Genomic DNA, 18,147 nt, shown 5'->3' on the forward strand with positions numbered 1-18,147 from the left:
CTGTCCCAGCATCGGCTGGGGGTTGGCAGCGAGGGGGAGCAGTTACGAGCACTTCAGTGCTTTTCCGTTTCTCAGAAGCTTCATTTACCAAACTGGGTCCCCTCGAGGCCAGACACCGTGACTGATTTGCCTGTGTCCTCAGGAGGCTGCGTGGCACCTGCACACACCAGGTCCCAGGCACGGAGGTTGACTGTGGGGGCAGGTGCTCCCATCACAACAGGTATTATCAGCAGGTGCATCCAACCTTAGGGCAGAAGGGGAGCTTGAGAGGTGGACTGAGGTCTTGGCATGGGTGCTTCCGGTGGACCTGGGGGCGGAAATCAGCGAGCCCTCCCAGTGAGGAGGGAGGGGTGGGACTGACACCAGCCTAGGGGTACCAGATTTGGCAAATAAAAACACAAAGGCGCCCAGTTAAATTTGCATTTCAGATATGAACGCCGAATAATTTTAGTGTAACAATGTCCCGTTGCGATATTCGGGACATACTTCTGAAAAAAAAAAAAAAAATCATTCATCGTTTAACTGAAAGTCAACTTTAACTGGGGCACCTGGGTAGGCCCAGTCGGTTAAGTGTCTGGCTTCAACTAGGGTCATGATCGCATGGTTCGTGAGTTGGAGCCCCTGATGGGGCTTTCTGCTGTCAGCACAGAGCCCGCTCCAGATCCTTTGTCCCCCTCTCTCTCTGGCCCTCCCCTGCTCTCTAAAGTCAACTTTAACTGGAGATTCTGAATTTTAGCTGGCAAGACTCGTCAGCCCCCCACCCCCCACAACCCCCTTCCTGCATCCACTCTCGCTGTTCCCCACTGCCCTCCTTCCCCAGGGGCCCCCCGTCTGAAGAAAGGCTCATTGTACACTTTCACTTCTGCTTCCTCAGCCACCTAAGGCCCAGCGGGAGAGCCCCGACCCTCCACCCACCCAGGCCCCATGGCCTCACCCACCTTCCACTCCCTCCCCCACCCCAGGGGACCCCCAGAAGGACCAGCTCTGCCATCCCAAGTACAGGCAGCCTCCCCCCCCCTCCCCGCCCCACCCCCAGGAAAGATTCAGAGTCCTAGAGGGTGAGGTGGGGCTGGAGAGTGACAAGATGGGGCGGGGGTGGGGGGGGGGCGGGAGCGAGTGGGGGTGGGGCTCAGAACCGGTCACCTGGCCCGGACCCGGGGTACAGCTTTCGCAACTGGCGGTTCCCCTTCGTCAGTGGAGGCGTCCGGGGGACGAGCCTGTGTGAGGGCCGGTCCAAGTGCACCCTCGTGCAGAGATGGCCCTGTCGCTGCTGTTGGCCCTGCTGTGGGGCGGTGAGTGGGCCACGGGGCCAGAAGGGGGCCTGGGTGGGGGCGCGGGCTGGGCTTGCAGCTTGAGCCCTCTGTCTCCTTCAGGGTCTCAGGCTCAGGCCCCAGGATTCTCCCTGCAAGTGCAGAGCGTGGTGATGGTGCAGGAGGGCCTGTGTGTGCACGTGCCCTGCACCCTCTCCTACCCCCGGAGAGGCTGGACGGAGGACACCCCCGCCCTCGGCTCCTGGTTCCTGGTCGGGACAGACACGAACAAGGGAAGACCGGTGGCCACAAACAAGCGGGATCAAGTGCAAGGTGGCTCCGGGGGCCGGTTCCAGCTCACCGGGGATCCCCGGAACCGCAGCTGCTCCTTGCTGATCAGAGACGCCCAGGTGGAGGACTCAGCCCAGTACTTCTTTCGGGTGGAGAGAGGCAGTTACGTGCGGTATAATTTCATGGAAAGCCCGCTCTATCTGGAAGTGACAGGTATGGACCGGGCTCCAGCAGAACTGGGCGGGAAACTCTCCTCCTCCCTGCCATTCCCCACCCCCCCCACACACACACACACACTGTGGGGAGCAGATCAGGGGTCACCCCTGCAGCACCCCCTCCCAGGGCTAGGATTGTGCCCTCTCTTTGCCCCAGCCCTGACACAGAAGCCCGATGTCTACGTCCCAGAGACCCTGGAAGCAGGGCGCCGGGTGACACTCATCTGTGTGTTTAACTGGGCCTTTGAGGAATGTCCAGCCCCTACTTTCTCCTGGATGGGGGCCGCCGTCACCACCCCAGGGCCCGGACGCAAATCCTCCTACTTCTCAGTGCTTTCTCTCACACCGAGACCCCAGGACCACGGCACCCACCTCACGTGCCGGGTAGACTTCTCCAGAAAGGGCGTGAGCACAGAGACAACCGTTCGACTTAACGTCACCCGTGAGTCTGGTGGCCAGGGCATCAGGGTGTGCAGACAGGCACGGCGGGACGTGGCCGGCGGGGCATCCAGACAGGTCGGTGGGGAGTCGCATCACGCTGCCTCGGCCCTGGGAGGGGCTTGGGGACGCCATCTGCTCCCCAGCCACAAGCATCTTTGACACCGGTTTGTCACTCGCCTCCCGGAGGATATCACGCTTTCTTTTCCCCCAAGGGGGTTCCCTCTTACTGCCAGGAGCCCCACGGTCCTCCCCCAAGCCAGGTCTCAATCTTGTTGCAGATGTCCCCAAAGACCTAGTCATCAGCGTTTCCAGAGCCAAGGCATCAGGTACGTATTGAGGGCCTGGGAGGGTGGGGCTGGTCCTCTGCGGAGGGTGGAGGCGAGGGAGACAGAGGGCGAGGGAGACTCTGTTCCTCCTTCAGCTTCTCTCTCTCTCTCCCGGCTTCTGTCTCTGCAGCCCCGGAGCCCCAGGGAGACAGCCCACATCTGCAAGTCCAGAAAGGCCAGTTCCTGCAGCTGGTCTGTGCTTCTGAGAGCCAGTCCCCTGCCACCCTGAGCTGGGCCCTGGAGGACAGAATCCTCTCTTGGTCTCACCCCTGGACCCCCGGCCCCCTGGCTCTGGTGCTGACCCGGGTGATGCCTGGGGATTCAGGCTGCTACACCTGCCGAGCGGAGAACGGGCGTGGCTCCCAGAGCCGCACCCTGAACCTCTCCGTGCAGTGTGAGTGCGACCATCAGGAGCCCGGTTTCCAGAAAGGGAGAAGGAAGAGGGGGGCTGGGGCTGGGGGGCAGGGCCCCGGAGCTCGAAAGGGACCTGGAACCCCAGGCCGAGGGGGCTAACAATTCTGATTCCAACTCCAACATGGGTTTCCCACCACACCACCAAACAATTCTCTGATGCCAGCTGGGTGTTCTGCAATTCAACTCGGTGGAACGCTGTCTACCTGGAGGTGGTGAAGGGCTCGGTCCCGCAAGGTCCCCCCGCTCCTTGGGCCCCCACCTCAGAGGCCAGCCACAAGCCAAGTTGACCAACTGGCTCTAGATCGGAGTTTCCCATGACCCCCCCACCCCCACCTTGAATTCAATTGATTTGATAAAATGGGGCACAGAACTCAGAGGAACACCGTACTGACTGGATGGGGGGTTATTATAAAATGATACAACAGCAGACAGAAGAGATGCGTGGGGGGCAAGGCCGTTGCCCGCGTACCTCCCCGTGTTCACCAGTACGGAGGCTCTTCAAACCCCATTCTCTTGGGTTTTTATGGAGGCTTCAACACGGAGGCAGGATTGACCAAAGCTTTGGCCACTGCCGTCCGATCCCACCTGCAATCGCTCTCCCTTCCCCGGAAGTCAGGGCAGGGATGGAAAGTCCCAAAGCTTCAGTCACTGAGGTTGGTTCTCTGGCCACCAGCCACCCCCCCCCCCCCACCAAGGTGCTTTCCAACGGTCACCTCATTTACATCAACCCAGGTGTGGTTTGAAAGGGGTTTGTTATGAATATCAAGACACCTTTATCGCTCTCGTCTTTTAGGAAATTCCGAGAGTTTTAGGAACTCTGTGCCAGGAGTGGGAGAGATATGTATATTTATTTAATTTTTTTAAGTTTATTTTGAGAGAGAGTGTGTGCGTGTGTGTGTGTGTGTGTGTGTGTGTGAGCAGGGGAAGGGCAGAGACAGAAGGAGACAGAGAATCCCAAGCAGGCTCCATGCTGTCAGCGGACAGCCCGATGTGGGGCTTGAACTCACAAACCGTGAGCTCACGACCTGAGCCAAAACCAAGAGGCAGACACTTAACTGACCGAGCCACTCAGGTGCCCTTATATATTTTATTATAAGTCACAAGCATAGAGACCAGCCCTTCTTACCAGTCTGTTCCCTTGGGCCACTCGGTGGAGAATCAGTCACTAGGTGATTCCATGCTCGGCCACCCTGCCCTCTTTGTCTCCAAGGACCGTTCTCTGCCCTGGGGGAACCCCCCTCCCCACCCTTCTAGAGCCGGCACCCTGTCTCTGTTTCAGATGCCCCAGAGAACCTGAGAGTGATGGCCCTACAAGCAAACAGGACAGGTATGAAGGGGGACAGAGAACCTGGGGCCTCTAGGTGCCACACGGGGGGCCTCGGCGTCTGGAATGCTGCCATGCAAAAGGGTCCCTGTGCCCTCAGCTGAGCCTCTGATCTGGCCTCTTCCTTCCCACAGTTCTGGAAAACCTTGGGAATGGCACGTCCCTCCCAGCCCTGGAGGGCCAAAGCTTGCGTCTGCTCTGTGTCGCCCACAGCAACCCCCCAGCCCAGCTGAGCTGGGCGCTGCGGGGACAGACTCTGAGCCCCTCCCAGCCCGCAGACCCCGGGATCCTGGAGCTGCCTCAGATACAAACGGAGCATGAAGGAGTCCTCACCTGCCGAGCTCAGAACTCGCTGGGCTCCCAGCACGTCTCCCTGCGTCTCTCTGTGGTCTGTGAGTGTGGGGACCCCCCGGGGGGGGGCGGGACGCCCGGGGCCTGGGGAGCAGAGGCGCCGCTGACCCTGCCCCTCCCCCCTGCAGGCCCCCCGCGGCTGCTCGGCCCCTCCTGCTCCTGGGAGGGCGAGGGGCTGGGCTGCACCTGCTCCGCCCGAGCCCGGCCGGCCCCCACCCTGCGCTGGCGGCTGGGGGAGGGGCTGCTGGAGGGGAACCACAGCGACGCCTCCTTGACCGTCACCTCCAGCTCCGAGGGGCCCTGGGCCAACAGCTCCCTAAGCCTCAGGGGGCCGCTGGGCTCTGGCCTCAGACTCAGCTGCGAGGCCCGGAATGCACATGGGGAACAGAGCGCCGCGGTCCTGCTGTTGCCAGGTCTGCGGGCCAGCTGGAGGCCCCACCCCCACCCCCGACGAGTGGAGGCTGAGTGGGGGCAGGGGCAAGGTCCTGTGGTTGGAGCAGGACCTGGGAAGGTGCACGTGGCACCTGCGGCTGGGAATGCAGTGGGCAATCCAAATTGGAAGGCCTGTCGCCTGGGTCCGGGGCGCAGAGGGGTTTCCAAAACTTGGACAGAAGGGGTTGCAGATAAAACTGGAATGGGAGCTGGAACCTGAGCGCCCGGTGGCAGGTGGGCGTGAGGCCCCACGTGAACGCGGGAGGCTCAGGGCTGGCTGACCGTCTCCTTGCGCAGATAAGAAGGGACCCCTCTCAAAGGCGTTGGGTAGCGGAATATTTCTGGGAATGGGCATCACGACGCTCCTTTTCCTCTGCCTCATCCTGGTCACGTGAGTTAGGAGCCGGCGCGGTGGGGTGTGGGATCCGGGGCTGGGGACCGGGGAGGTGCCAGGGCGCACAATCAAGGGGCTTGTTCCCCGGGCAGGAAGACTCTGAGGAAGAAACAGGCCCAGGCAGGGACTCCGGCCCAGGCAGGGGCTCCGGCCCAGGCAGGGGCTCCGCCGAAGCCCAAGGCCACGCGGAGAAGCACGATCCTGGACTACATCAACGTGGTCCCCAATCCTGGTCCCCTGGTGAGTGGCTCCGTGTGCTGCCTCTACTTTCCCTGCTCAGACTCCCGGCCCTCGCCCTCGCCCCTCCCCTGCCCTGCCCCAACCCTTTTCCCCCAAGGGACGTCAAGGTGGAAAAGGTATGGGTGTTGGATTCGAGTCCTGTGAGATCTTGACCAAATCACTCGCTCTCTCTGAGCCTCCATTTCTTCCTCTGCTTCCTTCGAGAGCTGGTTTGAGGATGAGAACACATCATGCACTTGCTCAAAATGTAGCGGCTCGCCCGTTCTTATCACCCCGATGAGGTTACTGATTCCTAATTAATGATGTGATCATTCTTAATACCATGGAGAGTCCGTGTATTTAGTGATTAAGAGCGCGGCTCTGAAGTCAGCTCGTCCGGGTACAATCTTGGTTTTATCGCGGTGTGTTCTTGGACAAGTCTCTTAACTTCTCTGTGCCTTAGTTTAAAATGGGGGAACTGGGGGCGCCTGGGTGGCTCAGGCCTTAAGAGTCTGACCTCAGCTCAGGTCATGATCTCATGGTCTGTGAGTTTGGGCCCTGCATCGGGCTCTGCGCTGACAGCTCAGAGCCTGGAGCCTGCTTCGGATTCTGTGCCTCCCTCTCTCTCTGCCCCTCCCCTGCTTGCTCTCTCTCTCTCTCTCTCAAAAATAAACATTAAAAAAAAATTTTTTTTTTAAGAAAATGGGAGAAATAGTAGTATCTATTACCTAGGATCATTCTAAGTACTCGCTATGCTCATGGTACCTGTAAACATTTAGAATAGTAGCCGGCACCTAGTAAGTGTTCTACAAATGCCGGATAGTTTTAGGAGAGAACATTTATTTGTTTATTTACTTATTTATTTTTATTTTTACTTTTTTTAAGTTTATTTAGAGGGGAGGTGCGCATGCGCACAAGCAGGGGAGGGGCAGAGAGAGAGAGAGAGAGAGAGAGAGAGAGAATCCCAAGCAGGCTCCCTGCTGTCAGCACAGAGCCTGATGCGGGGCTCGAACCCACATCAGATCACGACCTGAGCCGAAACCAACCGCCCCCCCCCCCAGGCGCCCCCAGGAGAGAACATTTGTATGCTGATGACTCCAAAACTTGCATCTCTCAAACTCACCCTTGACCTTTAGACTCCTATCCAACGGTCCGGGGCGGCATGTCTGTTTGAGTGTCTAACAGGCGTCTCGGAATTAGCCCGTCCGAGTCGAATTTAGGACTAACTCCACTGCTTATGCTCTCCACGCGGCCCGGCTCGGCAAACAGCACCACGTCCGCCCGGCTGCCCAAGCCCGTCTTTCGCTCCTCTGTCCTCCACCACCCCACGATCAACCCATTAGCGAGACCCCTTCCAAATACACCCAAACCGCCTCTGCTGGTTCTGCCACTTCCTGTGTGTGCCCCCCTGCTTCCGCTCTCGCCGCCCCAGCTCTCTTTCCGTGTGCATGGTATCCTTTAAAAACCCAAATAGGGAGGCCCCTGGGTGGCTCAGTCGGTTAAGCGTCTGAGTCCTGATTTCAGCTCATCATGATCTCACCTTTGGTGAGTTCGAGCCCAGCATCAGGCCCTGTGCTGACGGTGCAGAGCCTGCTTGGGCTTCTCTCTCTCTCCCTCTCTCTGCCCCTCCCCTTCTTTCTCTCTTTAAATAAACTTTAAAAAAAAAAAAAAACCCAAATAGGGACAACTAACCCCCGTGGAATACTACTCAGCCATCAAAAGGAACAAATGATTGAAAGAAGCTACTGGTTGAAGAAACCTTAGAGACAAAAAAAAAAAAAGGAAAAATGCCGATCTCCAATGGTCACGTATGCAGGATTCCATGTTTATAACACCTGCAAACGATCAGATTGTAGAGACCGAGGACAGATTAGTAGTGGCCAGGGTTAGGGATGGGATGGCAGGGAGGACTAGAGAGGAGCAGCAGGTGGGGAGAGCTTTGTGGGGAGGAACAGTTCTGTGTCTTGACTGTGCTGTGGGCTGCACGGATCCGCCTGTGTGTGTTGGCTCTGGCTGCCGTAGCAAAGGGCTGCAGCCGGGGTGACTTAAGCCACGGACATCGTTTATTGTTTGTTCCTGCCCCCAAGATGTAATCCTAGTTCTTTTTTTTTTTTAATTTTTTTAATGTTTATTTATTTTTGAGAGAGAGAGAGACAGAGTGCCAGTAGGGGAGGGTCAGAGAGAGAGGGAGACCCAGAATCCGAAGCAGGCTCCAGGCTCTGAGCTGTCAGCACAGGGCCCGAGGCGGGGCTCGAACTCACAAACTGTGAGATCATGACCTGAGCCGATGTCGGTCGCTTAACTGACTAAGCCACCCAGGTGCCCCAATCCCAGTTCTTAATTAGTGTCTGGTGCATGGTGAGCTCTCGAGTATTTGTGGAAGGAGGGAAGGAAGGAAGGAAGGAGACAGGGAGAGAAGGAGGGAAGGGAGGAAGGAGGGGAGAGAGAGAGGGAGGAAGGAGAGGGGGGAGGGAAGAGGGGAAGGGAGGAAGGAGGGGAGAGAGAGAGGGAGGAAGGAGGGGAGAGAGAGAGGGAGGAAGGAGAGGAGGGAGGGAAGGAAGGGGGAGGGAGGGAGGAAAGAGGGGAGGCGGGAAGGAAGAATAGAAGGAGGGAAGGAAGCCTGGTTGTTTCTCTCCCAGGCTCGCAATCGCAATCGGAACCAGAACCAGAACCGGAAGGCCACCCCGAGCAGTCCTGCCCAGGCCTCTCCTCCAGGCGCTCCCTCCCAGGAATGTAAGAAAAACCAGAAGGAGCTATATGCTGCTCCCCACACTTATCCAGGACCCAGATCATCCACGCCAGCCTCAGAATCAGAGAGTAACCAAGAGAATCTCCATTATGCTGCCCTCACCTTCTCGGGCCTCAGACCCTGGGACACCTGGGAGTCCAAGGACACAGGCCCGGAGTACGAGGACATCAAGTTTCACTGACGGTCTCCCGGGCTGCAGGGCTGGGATCCGGGGTAGGCGGAATGGAGAGGGTGAGGAAGACGAGCATCCTCTCTCTCTCTCTCTCTCTCTGTCTCCCTCACCCTCTTGGTCTCCAAGCATGGGTCCTCCCATTCCAGACCTGATCATTTGGAAAAGCTGGACGCATCTCTCTGGATGCACTATTCTGAGAGGCAAGAGAATCTTCTCTGCCACCACCCCCCCCCCCCCCCCCCCCCCGCAGCTGATCACACAGGCTCAGTTTCTCAAAGGTGGGAGGGACTTTAAAGGCAATTAACCTAATCATCTTTGCGGGGTCAGCCAGCTAACCTCTGACCCGCCGCCTAATTTCGAGCCAAGAGTGTTTTCCACATTTTTTTTTTTTTAATTTTTTTTTCAACGTTTATTTTTATTTTTGGGACAGAGAGAGACAGAGCGTGAACGGGGGAGGGGCAGAGAGAGGGGGAGACACAGAATCGGAAACAGGCTCCAGGCTCCGAGCCATCAGCCCAGAGCCCGACGCGGGGCTCGAACTCCCGGACCGCGAGATCGTGACCTGGCTGAAGTCGGACGCTTAACCGACTGCGCCACCCAGGCGCCCCATGTTTTCCACATTTTAAATGGTTGTGGGGAGGGGCCAGCTCAGATGGGAGAGCTTACAATGCCTGATCTCCAGGGTGGTGAGTTCAAGCCCCAGGTCAGGTGTCGAGATGACTAAAATAATAATACTAATGAATTAAAAAAAATAAATGGTTGGGAGCGGGGAATCGAAAGCAGAAAAATGTTTCCTGATACGTGCTAAGGATATGAAATTCCAATTCGGGTGTCCATAAATAAAGTTTTATTGGATCACAGTTGTGCCCATTCAAAAGAACGCAGGACTCTGGCCCACGGCAGGCAGAGCTGAGTCCGAGATGTCTGCTGTCTGGGCATCTGCAGGAAGAGTTTGCAGAATCTTCACCTAAAGTAAACACAGCCGTGTTTCACAGAAGAGGAACAGAAGCAGATGTTCAGAGTGAGTTCAACAGCAGCCACCGCAAAGATGTCCTGCTAGGCGACAAGACAGGAAGTCCCTCAGGGCAAGGACACCACGTGGAGACTGGGCGCAATTGTGCCTTCCAGCCCATGAACCTGAGGAAGAACGATCGCAGGAGGGCGTGGTACTGGGAACGCTCTCAAAATGTAATGGAAAGCAGAGCTCACCATGTACTCCGAATCGACCAGCCGGTGAAGAGAGAAGATGGGTCTGTTTCTCTGAGGGGAGCAGGTCCTTCCTCCTTCCCCAGAGGTCAGAGTCCTAATTGCTTCACAGAAAGCTCTCATGGGGGATGGTTGCTACTTGCCAGGCAGAAAATTGAGGAGCCCAGAAGAGATGTTGGCCTTTGCATTAAAAAAATAAAAAGGGGCGCCTGGGTGGCGCAGTCGGTTAAGCGTCCGACTTCAGCCAGGTCACGATCTCGCGGTCCGTGAGTTCGAGCCCCGCGTCGGGCTCTGGGCTGATGGCTCGGAGCCTGGAGCCTGTTTCCGATTCTGTGTCTCCCTTTCTCTCTGCCCCTCCCCCGTTCATGCTCTGTCTCTCTCTCTGTCCCAAAAATAAATAAAACGTTGAAAAAAAAAAAAATTAAAAAAATAAAAAAACATTGGGGGCACCTGGGTGGCTCAGTCGGTTGAGCGGCCGACTCTTGGTTGTGGTTCAGGTCACGATCTCCCGGGTTGTGGGTTCAAGCCTGGCATGGGGCTCTGTGCTGACAGAGCGAAGCCTGCTTGGGATTCTCTCTGCCCTCTCCCCTGGCTCTCACCCTCTCTCTCTCTCTCTCTCTCTGTCTCTCTCAGAAATAAACAAATAAACACTTAATAAATAAATAAATAACAGGGCGCCTGGGTGGCTCAGTTGGTTAAGCGTCCAACTTCAGCTCGGGTCGCAATCTCACGGTTCGTGAGTTTGAGACCCACGTGGGGCTCCATGCTGACAGCTCAGAGCCTGGAGCCTGCTTCGGATTCTGTGTCTCCCTCTCCGTCTGCCCCTCCCCTGCTTGCACTCTGTCTCTCTCTCTCTGTCTCAAAAATAAACATTTTAAAAATGTGATAAATAAATAAATAACAATAATAATAAAAATAAAGCCACACTGGAGAAATCTGTGGAACCAAGAGCGTGTCCACACCCCAACAGCCGCCTGGCTCTCAAAATCTTTCCCCGCTGCTTTGCCATCCTGCCTGAAGGGGGCGCTCTTGAGCGAAAAGGACTCGGAGCCTTGGGGGGGCTTTTGGCTGGACTGGGACATAAAAGGCCCATCTCTGACCATGCTTGTGGTCCACAGGGTCAAGAGCTAAAGAGCAGGGGAAGGGTTCGAGGGGAGGGCATAGCATTTCAAAGGGTGTCAGCTTCCACGAAGAGGAAGGAGCTGGTGGTGGACAGGTTCATGTTTTCCCAGGTATTTGGCTAAGGTCCTGAGGCTTTGTGTCCCGAGAGAGAGAGAATAACCGGATGTTCGCAGACAAGCCCCGCTTCACCTAAACCCTCTCAAATTCCAGAGCTATTGATCTGTGGAGACATTTGTAACACGGACTAACACATATTAAGCACTTACGCCAGGCGCTTCGGCGAATGCTTATTATATTATCCCACTCAACACAGAAACTCTTAAGGGAATTTTTGACTGAAGACTGGGGAAGTCTCCCTTCATCTTGCCAGATCCCAATTAACTGGTTCATATAAGGCAGCCCGGAAAGGTTCAGAACTGTAAGAAAGAACAGATGTTAATCCAGAAGAATTTAACAAAACCTCTTAATTTGTCTACCCAAGGTAATCGTCAGTACTAATGAGCTGAGGGGCGCCTGGGTGGCTCAAGACAGTTGAGCATCTGATGTTTTTTTTTTTTTTTTTTTTTTAAGTTTATTTGTTTATTTATTTATTTAGAGAGAGTGTGTGGGAGGGGCAGAAAGAGAGGGAGGGAGAGAGAGAATCCATACTGTCAGCGCAGGGCCTGATGCGAGGCTCGAACTCACGAACCGTCAGAACGTGACCTGAGCTGAAACCAAGAGTCGGATGTTCAACCCACTGAGCCACCGGGGCACCCCAAGCATCTGCCTCTTGATTTTGGCTCAGGTCATGATCTCAGGGTCGTGGGATCGAGCTCTGTGCGGGGCTCCACATTGAGCATGGAGCTGGCTTAAGATTCTCTTTTTCTCTCCCTCTGCCTCCCTTCCCTATTCATGCTCTCTCTCTCTCTCTCTCTCTCTAAAATAAAGTAATAATAATAAGCTGATTCTTGCACTGGTTTCTTAGCCACTACTGGCAAGATTTATCTAATTCTGTTCATCCTTTTAGGGACTAAAGATCCCTTCTCTCCACCCCCCCCACCCCCCACCCCCCGCCACCATAATCTTAGAAAGACAAAAAAAAAAAAAAAAAAAGCAAATCGTCCACAGTGGCCAGCTGCGTGGACACAGCCTGGCCGCTGCTTCCTCCAGAGATGAGGTGACAGACTCTCTCCCTCTCTCTTTTTTATTGTTTATTTACTTTTTTTTTTTTTTTTGAGAGAGAGACAGACAGACAGAGTGTGAGTGGGGGAGGGACAGAGTGAAAGGGGACACAGAATCTGAAGCAGGCTCCAGGCTCCAAGCTGTCAGCACAGAACCTGAAGCAGGGCTTGAACTCACAGACCTCAAGATCATGACCTGAGCCAAAGTCAGTCGCTTAACAGACTGAGCCACCCAGGTGCCCCTGGGCTCTCCTCTCTTTATACCTGAAATGATTGACAGGACTCCTGTCCAATCACAACTTTTCTCCTCATTCGAGCCACTAAGAGGCAGGTTCTGACTTTTCTCTAATACAAACGTTACAAAGAAGTTAGCATGTAAAAATTTTGATGACTTAGGGCCAGATGTGAAAACTGAAGACCAGCTCATAACTTTTTTCCTTTTATTAATCACAGCTTACAAAACTTCCTTCTTGTGAATGAAATGGCCTGAGCTTTGTGGTACCAAGATCTCCTGGTGACAGTTTAACAAATCACTCTGGTTCTCAGATGAAGATCACTGTGCAGCAAATAATGAAGAGCGAGAAAGAAAGGGGAGGGGGGAGATTTTGAGATGGAATTTTCCAAGGGTTTCGTGATGCAGATATTATGATCTCTGCTTTATAGCTGAGCAGACTGAGGCACCGGAAGGTTGCAGACGTGCCCAACACCACACGATTAGTAAGATTCAATCCCAGGCAATCTGATTCCCGAGCCCAGGCTCTTAGTCATGATCCTATATGGGCCTCCTGGTGAATTGTTGACCGGAGGTGTGGCTGGGCACCTGGGTGGCTCGGTCAGTTAAGAGATTCTTGGTTTCAGCTCAGGTCATGATCTCACGGTTCATGAGTTGGAGTTTCTCTCTCTCCCTCTCTCTGCCCCTTCACTCTCTCTGGAGCTCTCTCTCTCTCAAAGCAAATAAGCTTAAAAAAAAAAGAGGTGTGGCAGGTACAGCACATGGGAAGGACAAAGGATTTGCCCTTGTGTCCAGATTCTACCACTTACTAGCAGAGTAAGTGGAGGCCAAGTGATTTTCCCTCTCGGAGGCTCTATTTCCCCCTGCTTTCAAATGACGGTAACACCCTTGCTCAAAAGCAGGTTGTAATGACTGAATAGAGACTGTAAATAGAGTGTATAAACTGTAAAGCATCATTTAGACATTAACTATGCTTATCTGAGTACAATGAAGTAGGATTATTTAAGTAAGGTGGAGAGCCTTCAGAAGAACAGAGAATTTATCTATAGGGATCCAAATCTCACATTTGTTGAATGGCAACTATAATATGTGAAATCTTCTCAGCTCGTAAGAGGCTGCCCATTTGCATTAGCCATGGCGCCCCAGTCTGCAGGGGGGTTGCAACAGCTTTGGAGAATAAGATACAGAGCGAGGGCGAGCACTGTGGTCACTGTCTCCCGTGCTCTTTCTGTTCTTCCTCCCATAGTCACCGTAGGAGCCCCGATTGGGCTGTTATTGGGTAGCTGGTGATATACCAGGGAGACCCCCTCAGACCTGTTTTGCCTTCTTCAGTGAGCCAACGCTCCTGGGGGACAGCATGAAGTACAACAGTGAATTAGGTGCAAGGATTCAAGTTGGCCACTAGGAGCCAGTATACGCAGAGTGAGGGAATTACGGACTCGGTTTAGGATCACCCGATGCAATCCCCTCGTTTTAGAGACGGGGCTTAGAAAGAGGGACAGGGTCTTGCCTAAGGTCATGTGGCAAAATGGAGGAAGTGAAACTCATACCCAGCCAGGTCCTAGAATGGATGAGCATTGACTGCACAGCATGAATCCCTTTTAACAAATTTGGAGCGGGGAGGATGCCGGAGGGGCTTCTGTTTCCATTCCTGTACCCCCAAATCCTGCTATGAGAGCCACCTTTCAAAGTTTGTATGACCTAGGAAATTTCTTTTTTTTGTAAGTTATTTATTTATTTATTTTGAGAGAGAGAGAAAGAGAGAGAGAGAGAGAGAGAACAAGTGGGGAAGAGGCAGAGAGAGAGAATCCCAAGCAGGTTGGGCACTTTCAGCTCAGAGACCAACTCGGAGGGCTCAGTCTCGCAAACCGTGTGATCATGACCTGAGCTGAAATCAAGAGTTAGATGCTTCACCGACTGAACCACCCAGGCACCCTGACTTGGGAAATTTCAAGAGTGCGTTGCTAGGGCAACAGGTTTGGCCAGGGGTCACTAACTTTGAAATATGTGAGCTAAGGTCCTGACTTACCAATAACGACTTGGGACTCGGAGGGAGCGAGGACGGTGTTATCCGGGACTCTGGGGAAGGGCGACGTTGTGTAAATGAAAATATGAGTGACAACAGGCTTGGAGGCAGAAGACCCAGCCTGGACTTTCCCCCTTGTCACGTAGTCTCTATAACCAATTCATTAGGAGCTATCAGCCCCAGGAAGTATAAATACAAAACAGCTCTATGTTTCTGATCACTGATCCGATCATTCTCTCTCAAAACCTTTTTTCCTCAGGTCATGTGACTGGCTCAGTCAGTGGAGCATGTGACTTTTGATCTCAGGGTCATGAGTTCAAGTCCCTATTGGGCATAGGGCCTGCTTTAAAAAAAAAAAAAAGAATATTTCTCTTCTCAGCTCCTAACTATGTCTCAGATACTCTGCTCAGCCTGGTCTTAAGCCTTCCCCTCAGATTCCTCTCCATCCAGTAGTGGTTCAAGCTGGGACTTGCCTCCTTGGAGAAGAGAGGGACACCAATCATCCTGGACACATCTTTTCTCCATCCCCATTTAAAGCCCCGATTTCCCAAAGTTTGGGGGCCTAGAGGAGGGATGGGCATGGGGACAAGTGACTCTTGACCTGACTGGCCACAGCAGTAGCTTCTTGTTGGCTGAAGCCTTCTCTGGGCTAACCCTGGATGCGTCCAAAGACCGGCTCTCTTGCGGAGCAAGAATGTGAGAACCTGGGTGGGTCCAGTGAGGTTTTCTGAACTCCTCCGTTTTGTTTTGTTTTGTTTTTCAATTTTATTTTTTTAAGTAATCTCTACGTGTTGGGGCGCCTGGGTGGCTAAGTCAGTTAAACGTCTGGCTCTTGGTTTTGGTTCCGGTCGTGATCTCACAGTTCATGAGTTAAGCACTGTGTCGGGCTCCGCACTGACAGTGAAAAGCCTGCTTGGGATTCTCTCTCTCTGCCCCTCCCCCCACTCGTGCTTCTCTCAATTAAAAACAAAAACAAAAAAAAAAAAAACCCTTAAAAAAAGTAATCTCTAGGGGCGCCTGGGTGGCTCCGTCGGTTGAGCGTCGGACTTCAGCTCAGGTCACGATCTCGCGGTCCATGAGTTCAAGCCCCACATCCGACTCTGTGCTGACAGCTCGGAGCCTGGAGCCTGCTTCAGATTCTGTGTCTCCCTCTTTCTCTGACCCTCCCCTGTTCATGCTCTGTCTCTGTCTCAAAAATAAATAAACATTTGGGCGCCTGGGTGGCTCAGTCGGTTGAGTGACCGACTTCGGCTCAGGTCATGATCTCACGGTCTGTGAGTTTGAGCCCCACGTCGGGCTCTGTGCTGACAGCTCGGAGCCTGGAGCCTGCTTCCGATTCTGTGTCTCCCTCTCTCTCTGCCCCTCCCCCGCTCGTGTTCTGTCTCTCTCTCTGTCAAAAATAAATAAACATTTAAAAAATAAATAAATAAACATTTAAAAAATTTTTTAAAAAGTAATCTCTACATACAACCTGTGGCTCAAACTTACAACCCCAAGATCCACAGTCACATGCTCTAATGACTGAGCTAGCCAGGAGCCCCTGGACTCCTCTGTTTCTTTTCTTTTTAATATATACCCCTTTAAATTTTTTTAAATGTTTATTTTTGAGAGACAGACAGAGAGAGAAAGAGATAGAGACAGAGCATGAGCAGGGGAAGGGCAGAGAGAGAGACAGAACCCAGAGCAGGCTCCAGGCTCTGAGCTATCAGCACAGATCCCCACACGGGGCTCAAATTCACAAACTGTGAGATCATAACCCGAGCACATCTGAAGTCGGATGCTTAACCGACTGAGCCACTCAGGCGCCCCTGCAGGGTTCTGATTAGAAAGAAGGTATAACTTCTGGGTCAAAGTCTAAAGGTGCGCAGTCCCCCACCGCTACCTTGAAGGGTATGGGAAGAAAGCAGTGAAGTCAGAGCCTCTAGAGGTGGGGAGACTCTCCAAGGGAGGCAAGAAAGGCGGCGGGGGAGTGGGGGTGTCGGGGGGTGGGGGTGGGAAGAGGGGTATTAAGGGTGGGACGGCAGGGAGTGAAGCCCTCAAGACCAGGAGGCCCTGGTGCCTAACGGCACTTGGAAAGGCCCCCAAGTTGGAAGGGTCCCCTGGAGGGGGACAGAAGTGGGGACTTAAGGGAACCCGTGAGCCCAGTAGGCTGGGAGGCCCTGAAAGTCCAGTCTTGGGACTACGCCCGAGGCCCTTGGGGGGGGGGGGGCGGGCAGTGGAAGGAAGGGGCTGAACCTAAGGCGGGGATGGGGCAACGGGGCTCCCTGGTGGGCCATGGAGACGCCTGCGCGGGATTCCCTCCCTCAGCCCGGGGTCCTGTCGCCCCTCCAAGCTTCGCTCGGCATCTCCAGGCCTGGGCTAGGTATCCCCGGACGCAGCAGACGCCACCCTGCGGAAGCAATAGCCATCGACTCCATTGAATTCCAGAGCAAAAAAGTCGGGAGTAAGCCCTGAGAGCGGACAACTAATCAGAGAGCGAGCCGAGTTCGCGCTCAGAAATCTAGCCAATTAAAGAGCGAGGGTGCCGGCTCGCGGATCTGCGGGATGCGGGGAGGGGACTCGGCGCCAACGCGAGCTCACTCACCAATCAGAGCCGAGAATGACTGTCTCGCGCGGCTGTCTAACACGGAGTGGGCGGAGCTCAAACGCAACGCTGCTGGAGTTTCCCCACGAATCGGAAGTTTCGCTGCCCCCGACGCAGGAGTTGATTGGTCACTTGCAGAACTTGCCTCCCAATGTTGGAAAACGGATGCAGGACATTCCTTTAGAGACACTAGAGCCCGCCTCCTCTCCCTAGCGTGGGAGGAGGGCCTTAAAGGGCCAGGTTCCTGGTAAGTCGACGTCGGACCTCTTCACAGAAATAGAAACAGTAGCAGAACAAAATCGAAAGCCATTCCATTATGTTGGAATTGACCAGGAAGGGCTATCTCTCGAAGAAACAGGGGACCCCAAAAGTTTAAGCAGTTTGCTTTAGGTCACGGACTTGTAAGTAGCGGAGCGGGGATTCGAACCTTCATTTCCAAGCCCTGTGTCTCGACAAAATAGCCACGCCTCTTTGGGATACGACATAACCAAAGGATGAGACCCAAATCCTAATCACACTCGCTGAGACAGTTTTGGCTTCGATGATCAAATCTTTTCGGTCCAGCCACCTGGCCTTTGCTCACACCATTTCTTCTCACTCTAGACCTAGCCCAAAGGCCACCTCCCCTAAACAAAACAAGGCACACAAAAAACCAAAAACGAAACCAACCAACCAACCAACCCTGCCCCTTGCTGGCAGGCAGCAAAGCTTTCCTGACCCCCTTCCCTCATGTCACCCCTTTGCCCCCAGGCAGCATTCCCTTCCCTCCCGGGCTTGGGGCTCTCACTGGCCTGTTCCAGTGTCCCGGCTCTGATCGCCCTGGAATGTTACCGTCGTCCATCTCTGTGCCTGTCCCCCACCCCTCAAGTCAGCCCTTCAAGGACCGGTGATACCTCCGAGCCATCAGCATCATCCAGCACAGGACCTGGATTGGAGAGAAGGGCAAAAAGTGAAAGCTCGTATCTGGGCTTTCCTTTCCTTAAGGTGGGATGTCGTGAACCTTAGTTAAAAAAAAAAAAAAAAAAAAGAAAGAAAGAAAGAAAGAAAGAAAAGAAAAGAAAAGAAAAAGAAAGAAAAGAAAAGAAAGGAAAAATCATATTCACTGGTCTGGCTGAAAACTTTGCATTATCCTCGATTCCTCATTAACTTATCACCCCCAGCAGCCCTGCTTGCTACAGGTTCTAACAAAATACCTTCTAAATCCCTTCACATCGTCCCATTCCCACTCCCCTCCCTACA

General features: G+C 53.9%; 1 protein-coding gene and 1 long non-coding RNA gene across 9 annotated transcripts; one reads left to right on the forward strand and one right to left on the reverse strand.

Moving 5' to 3' along the window:
- Nucleotides 1-1,129: 1,129 nt before the first annotated feature.
- On the forward strand, nt 1,130-9,718 carry SIGLEC10 (sialic acid binding Ig like lectin 10). Of its 7 annotated transcripts, none has more exons than XR_006702190.1 (12): nt 1,139-1,292; nt 1,374-1,754; nt 1,914-2,198; nt 2,476-2,523; nt 2,654-2,917; nt 4,217-4,264; nt 4,396-4,653; nt 4,741-5,025; nt 5,342-5,435; nt 5,531-5,678; nt 8,297-8,637; nt 9,574-9,686. XR_006702190.1 is itself a non-coding variant. In XM_045440424.1 (12 exons), exons 1-11 carry the CDS (start codon nt 1,256-1,258, stop codon nt 8,585-8,587), a joined length of 2,139 nt encoding a protein of 712 aa, XP_045296380.1. In that variant the 5' UTR covers nt 1,139-1,255; the 3' UTR covers nt 8,588-8,619; nt 9,574-9,686. The 7 variants fall into 7 exon arrangements, 5 of the variants coding, with proteins under 5 accessions (XP_045296382.1, XP_045296380.1, XP_045296381.1 ...); XR_006702191.1 differs by lacking the exon at nt 9,574-9,686 and adding an exon at nt 9,464-9,563; XM_045440424.1 differs by having other exon boundaries at nt 8,297-8,619.
- On the reverse strand, nt 9,407-17,948 carry LOC123578031. 2 transcript variants are annotated; one of them, XR_006702201.1, is made up of 4 exons: nt 17,802-17,948; nt 16,909-17,534; nt 9,788-9,964; nt 9,407-9,545 (listed from the first exon to the last, which is right to left on the reverse strand). It is a non-coding gene; the product is annotated as an uncharacterized LOC123578031 (long non-coding RNA). The 2 variants fall into 2 exon arrangements; XR_006702200.1 differs by having other exon boundaries at nt 16,909-17,946.
- Between the last annotated feature and the right edge of the window lie 199 nt (nt 17,949-18,147).

This window comes from Leopardus geoffroyi, chromosome E2, assembly GCF_018350155.1.
Source record: "Leopardus geoffroyi isolate Oge1 chromosome E2, O.geoffroyi_Oge1_pat1.0, whole genome shotgun sequence".
Classification (NCBI taxonomy): domain Eukaryota; kingdom Metazoa; phylum Chordata; class Mammalia; order Carnivora; family Felidae; genus Leopardus; species Leopardus geoffroyi.

Bases quoted from the DNA above. Each gene is read 5' to 3' on its own strand.
- SIGLEC10 (XM_045440424.1), top strand. From the start codon at position 1,256: ATGGCCCTGTCGCTGCTGTTGGCCCTGCTGTGGGGCG. The intron at 4,654-4,740 runs GTGAGTGTGGGG...TCCCCCCTGCAG, and splicing joins CCTGCGTCTCTCTGTGGTCT to GCCCCCCGCGGCTGCTCGGC. The intron at 5,436-5,530 runs GTGAGTTAGGAG...TTCCCCGGGCAG, and splicing joins CTCTGCCTCATCCTGGTCAC to GAAGACTCTGAGGAAGAAAC.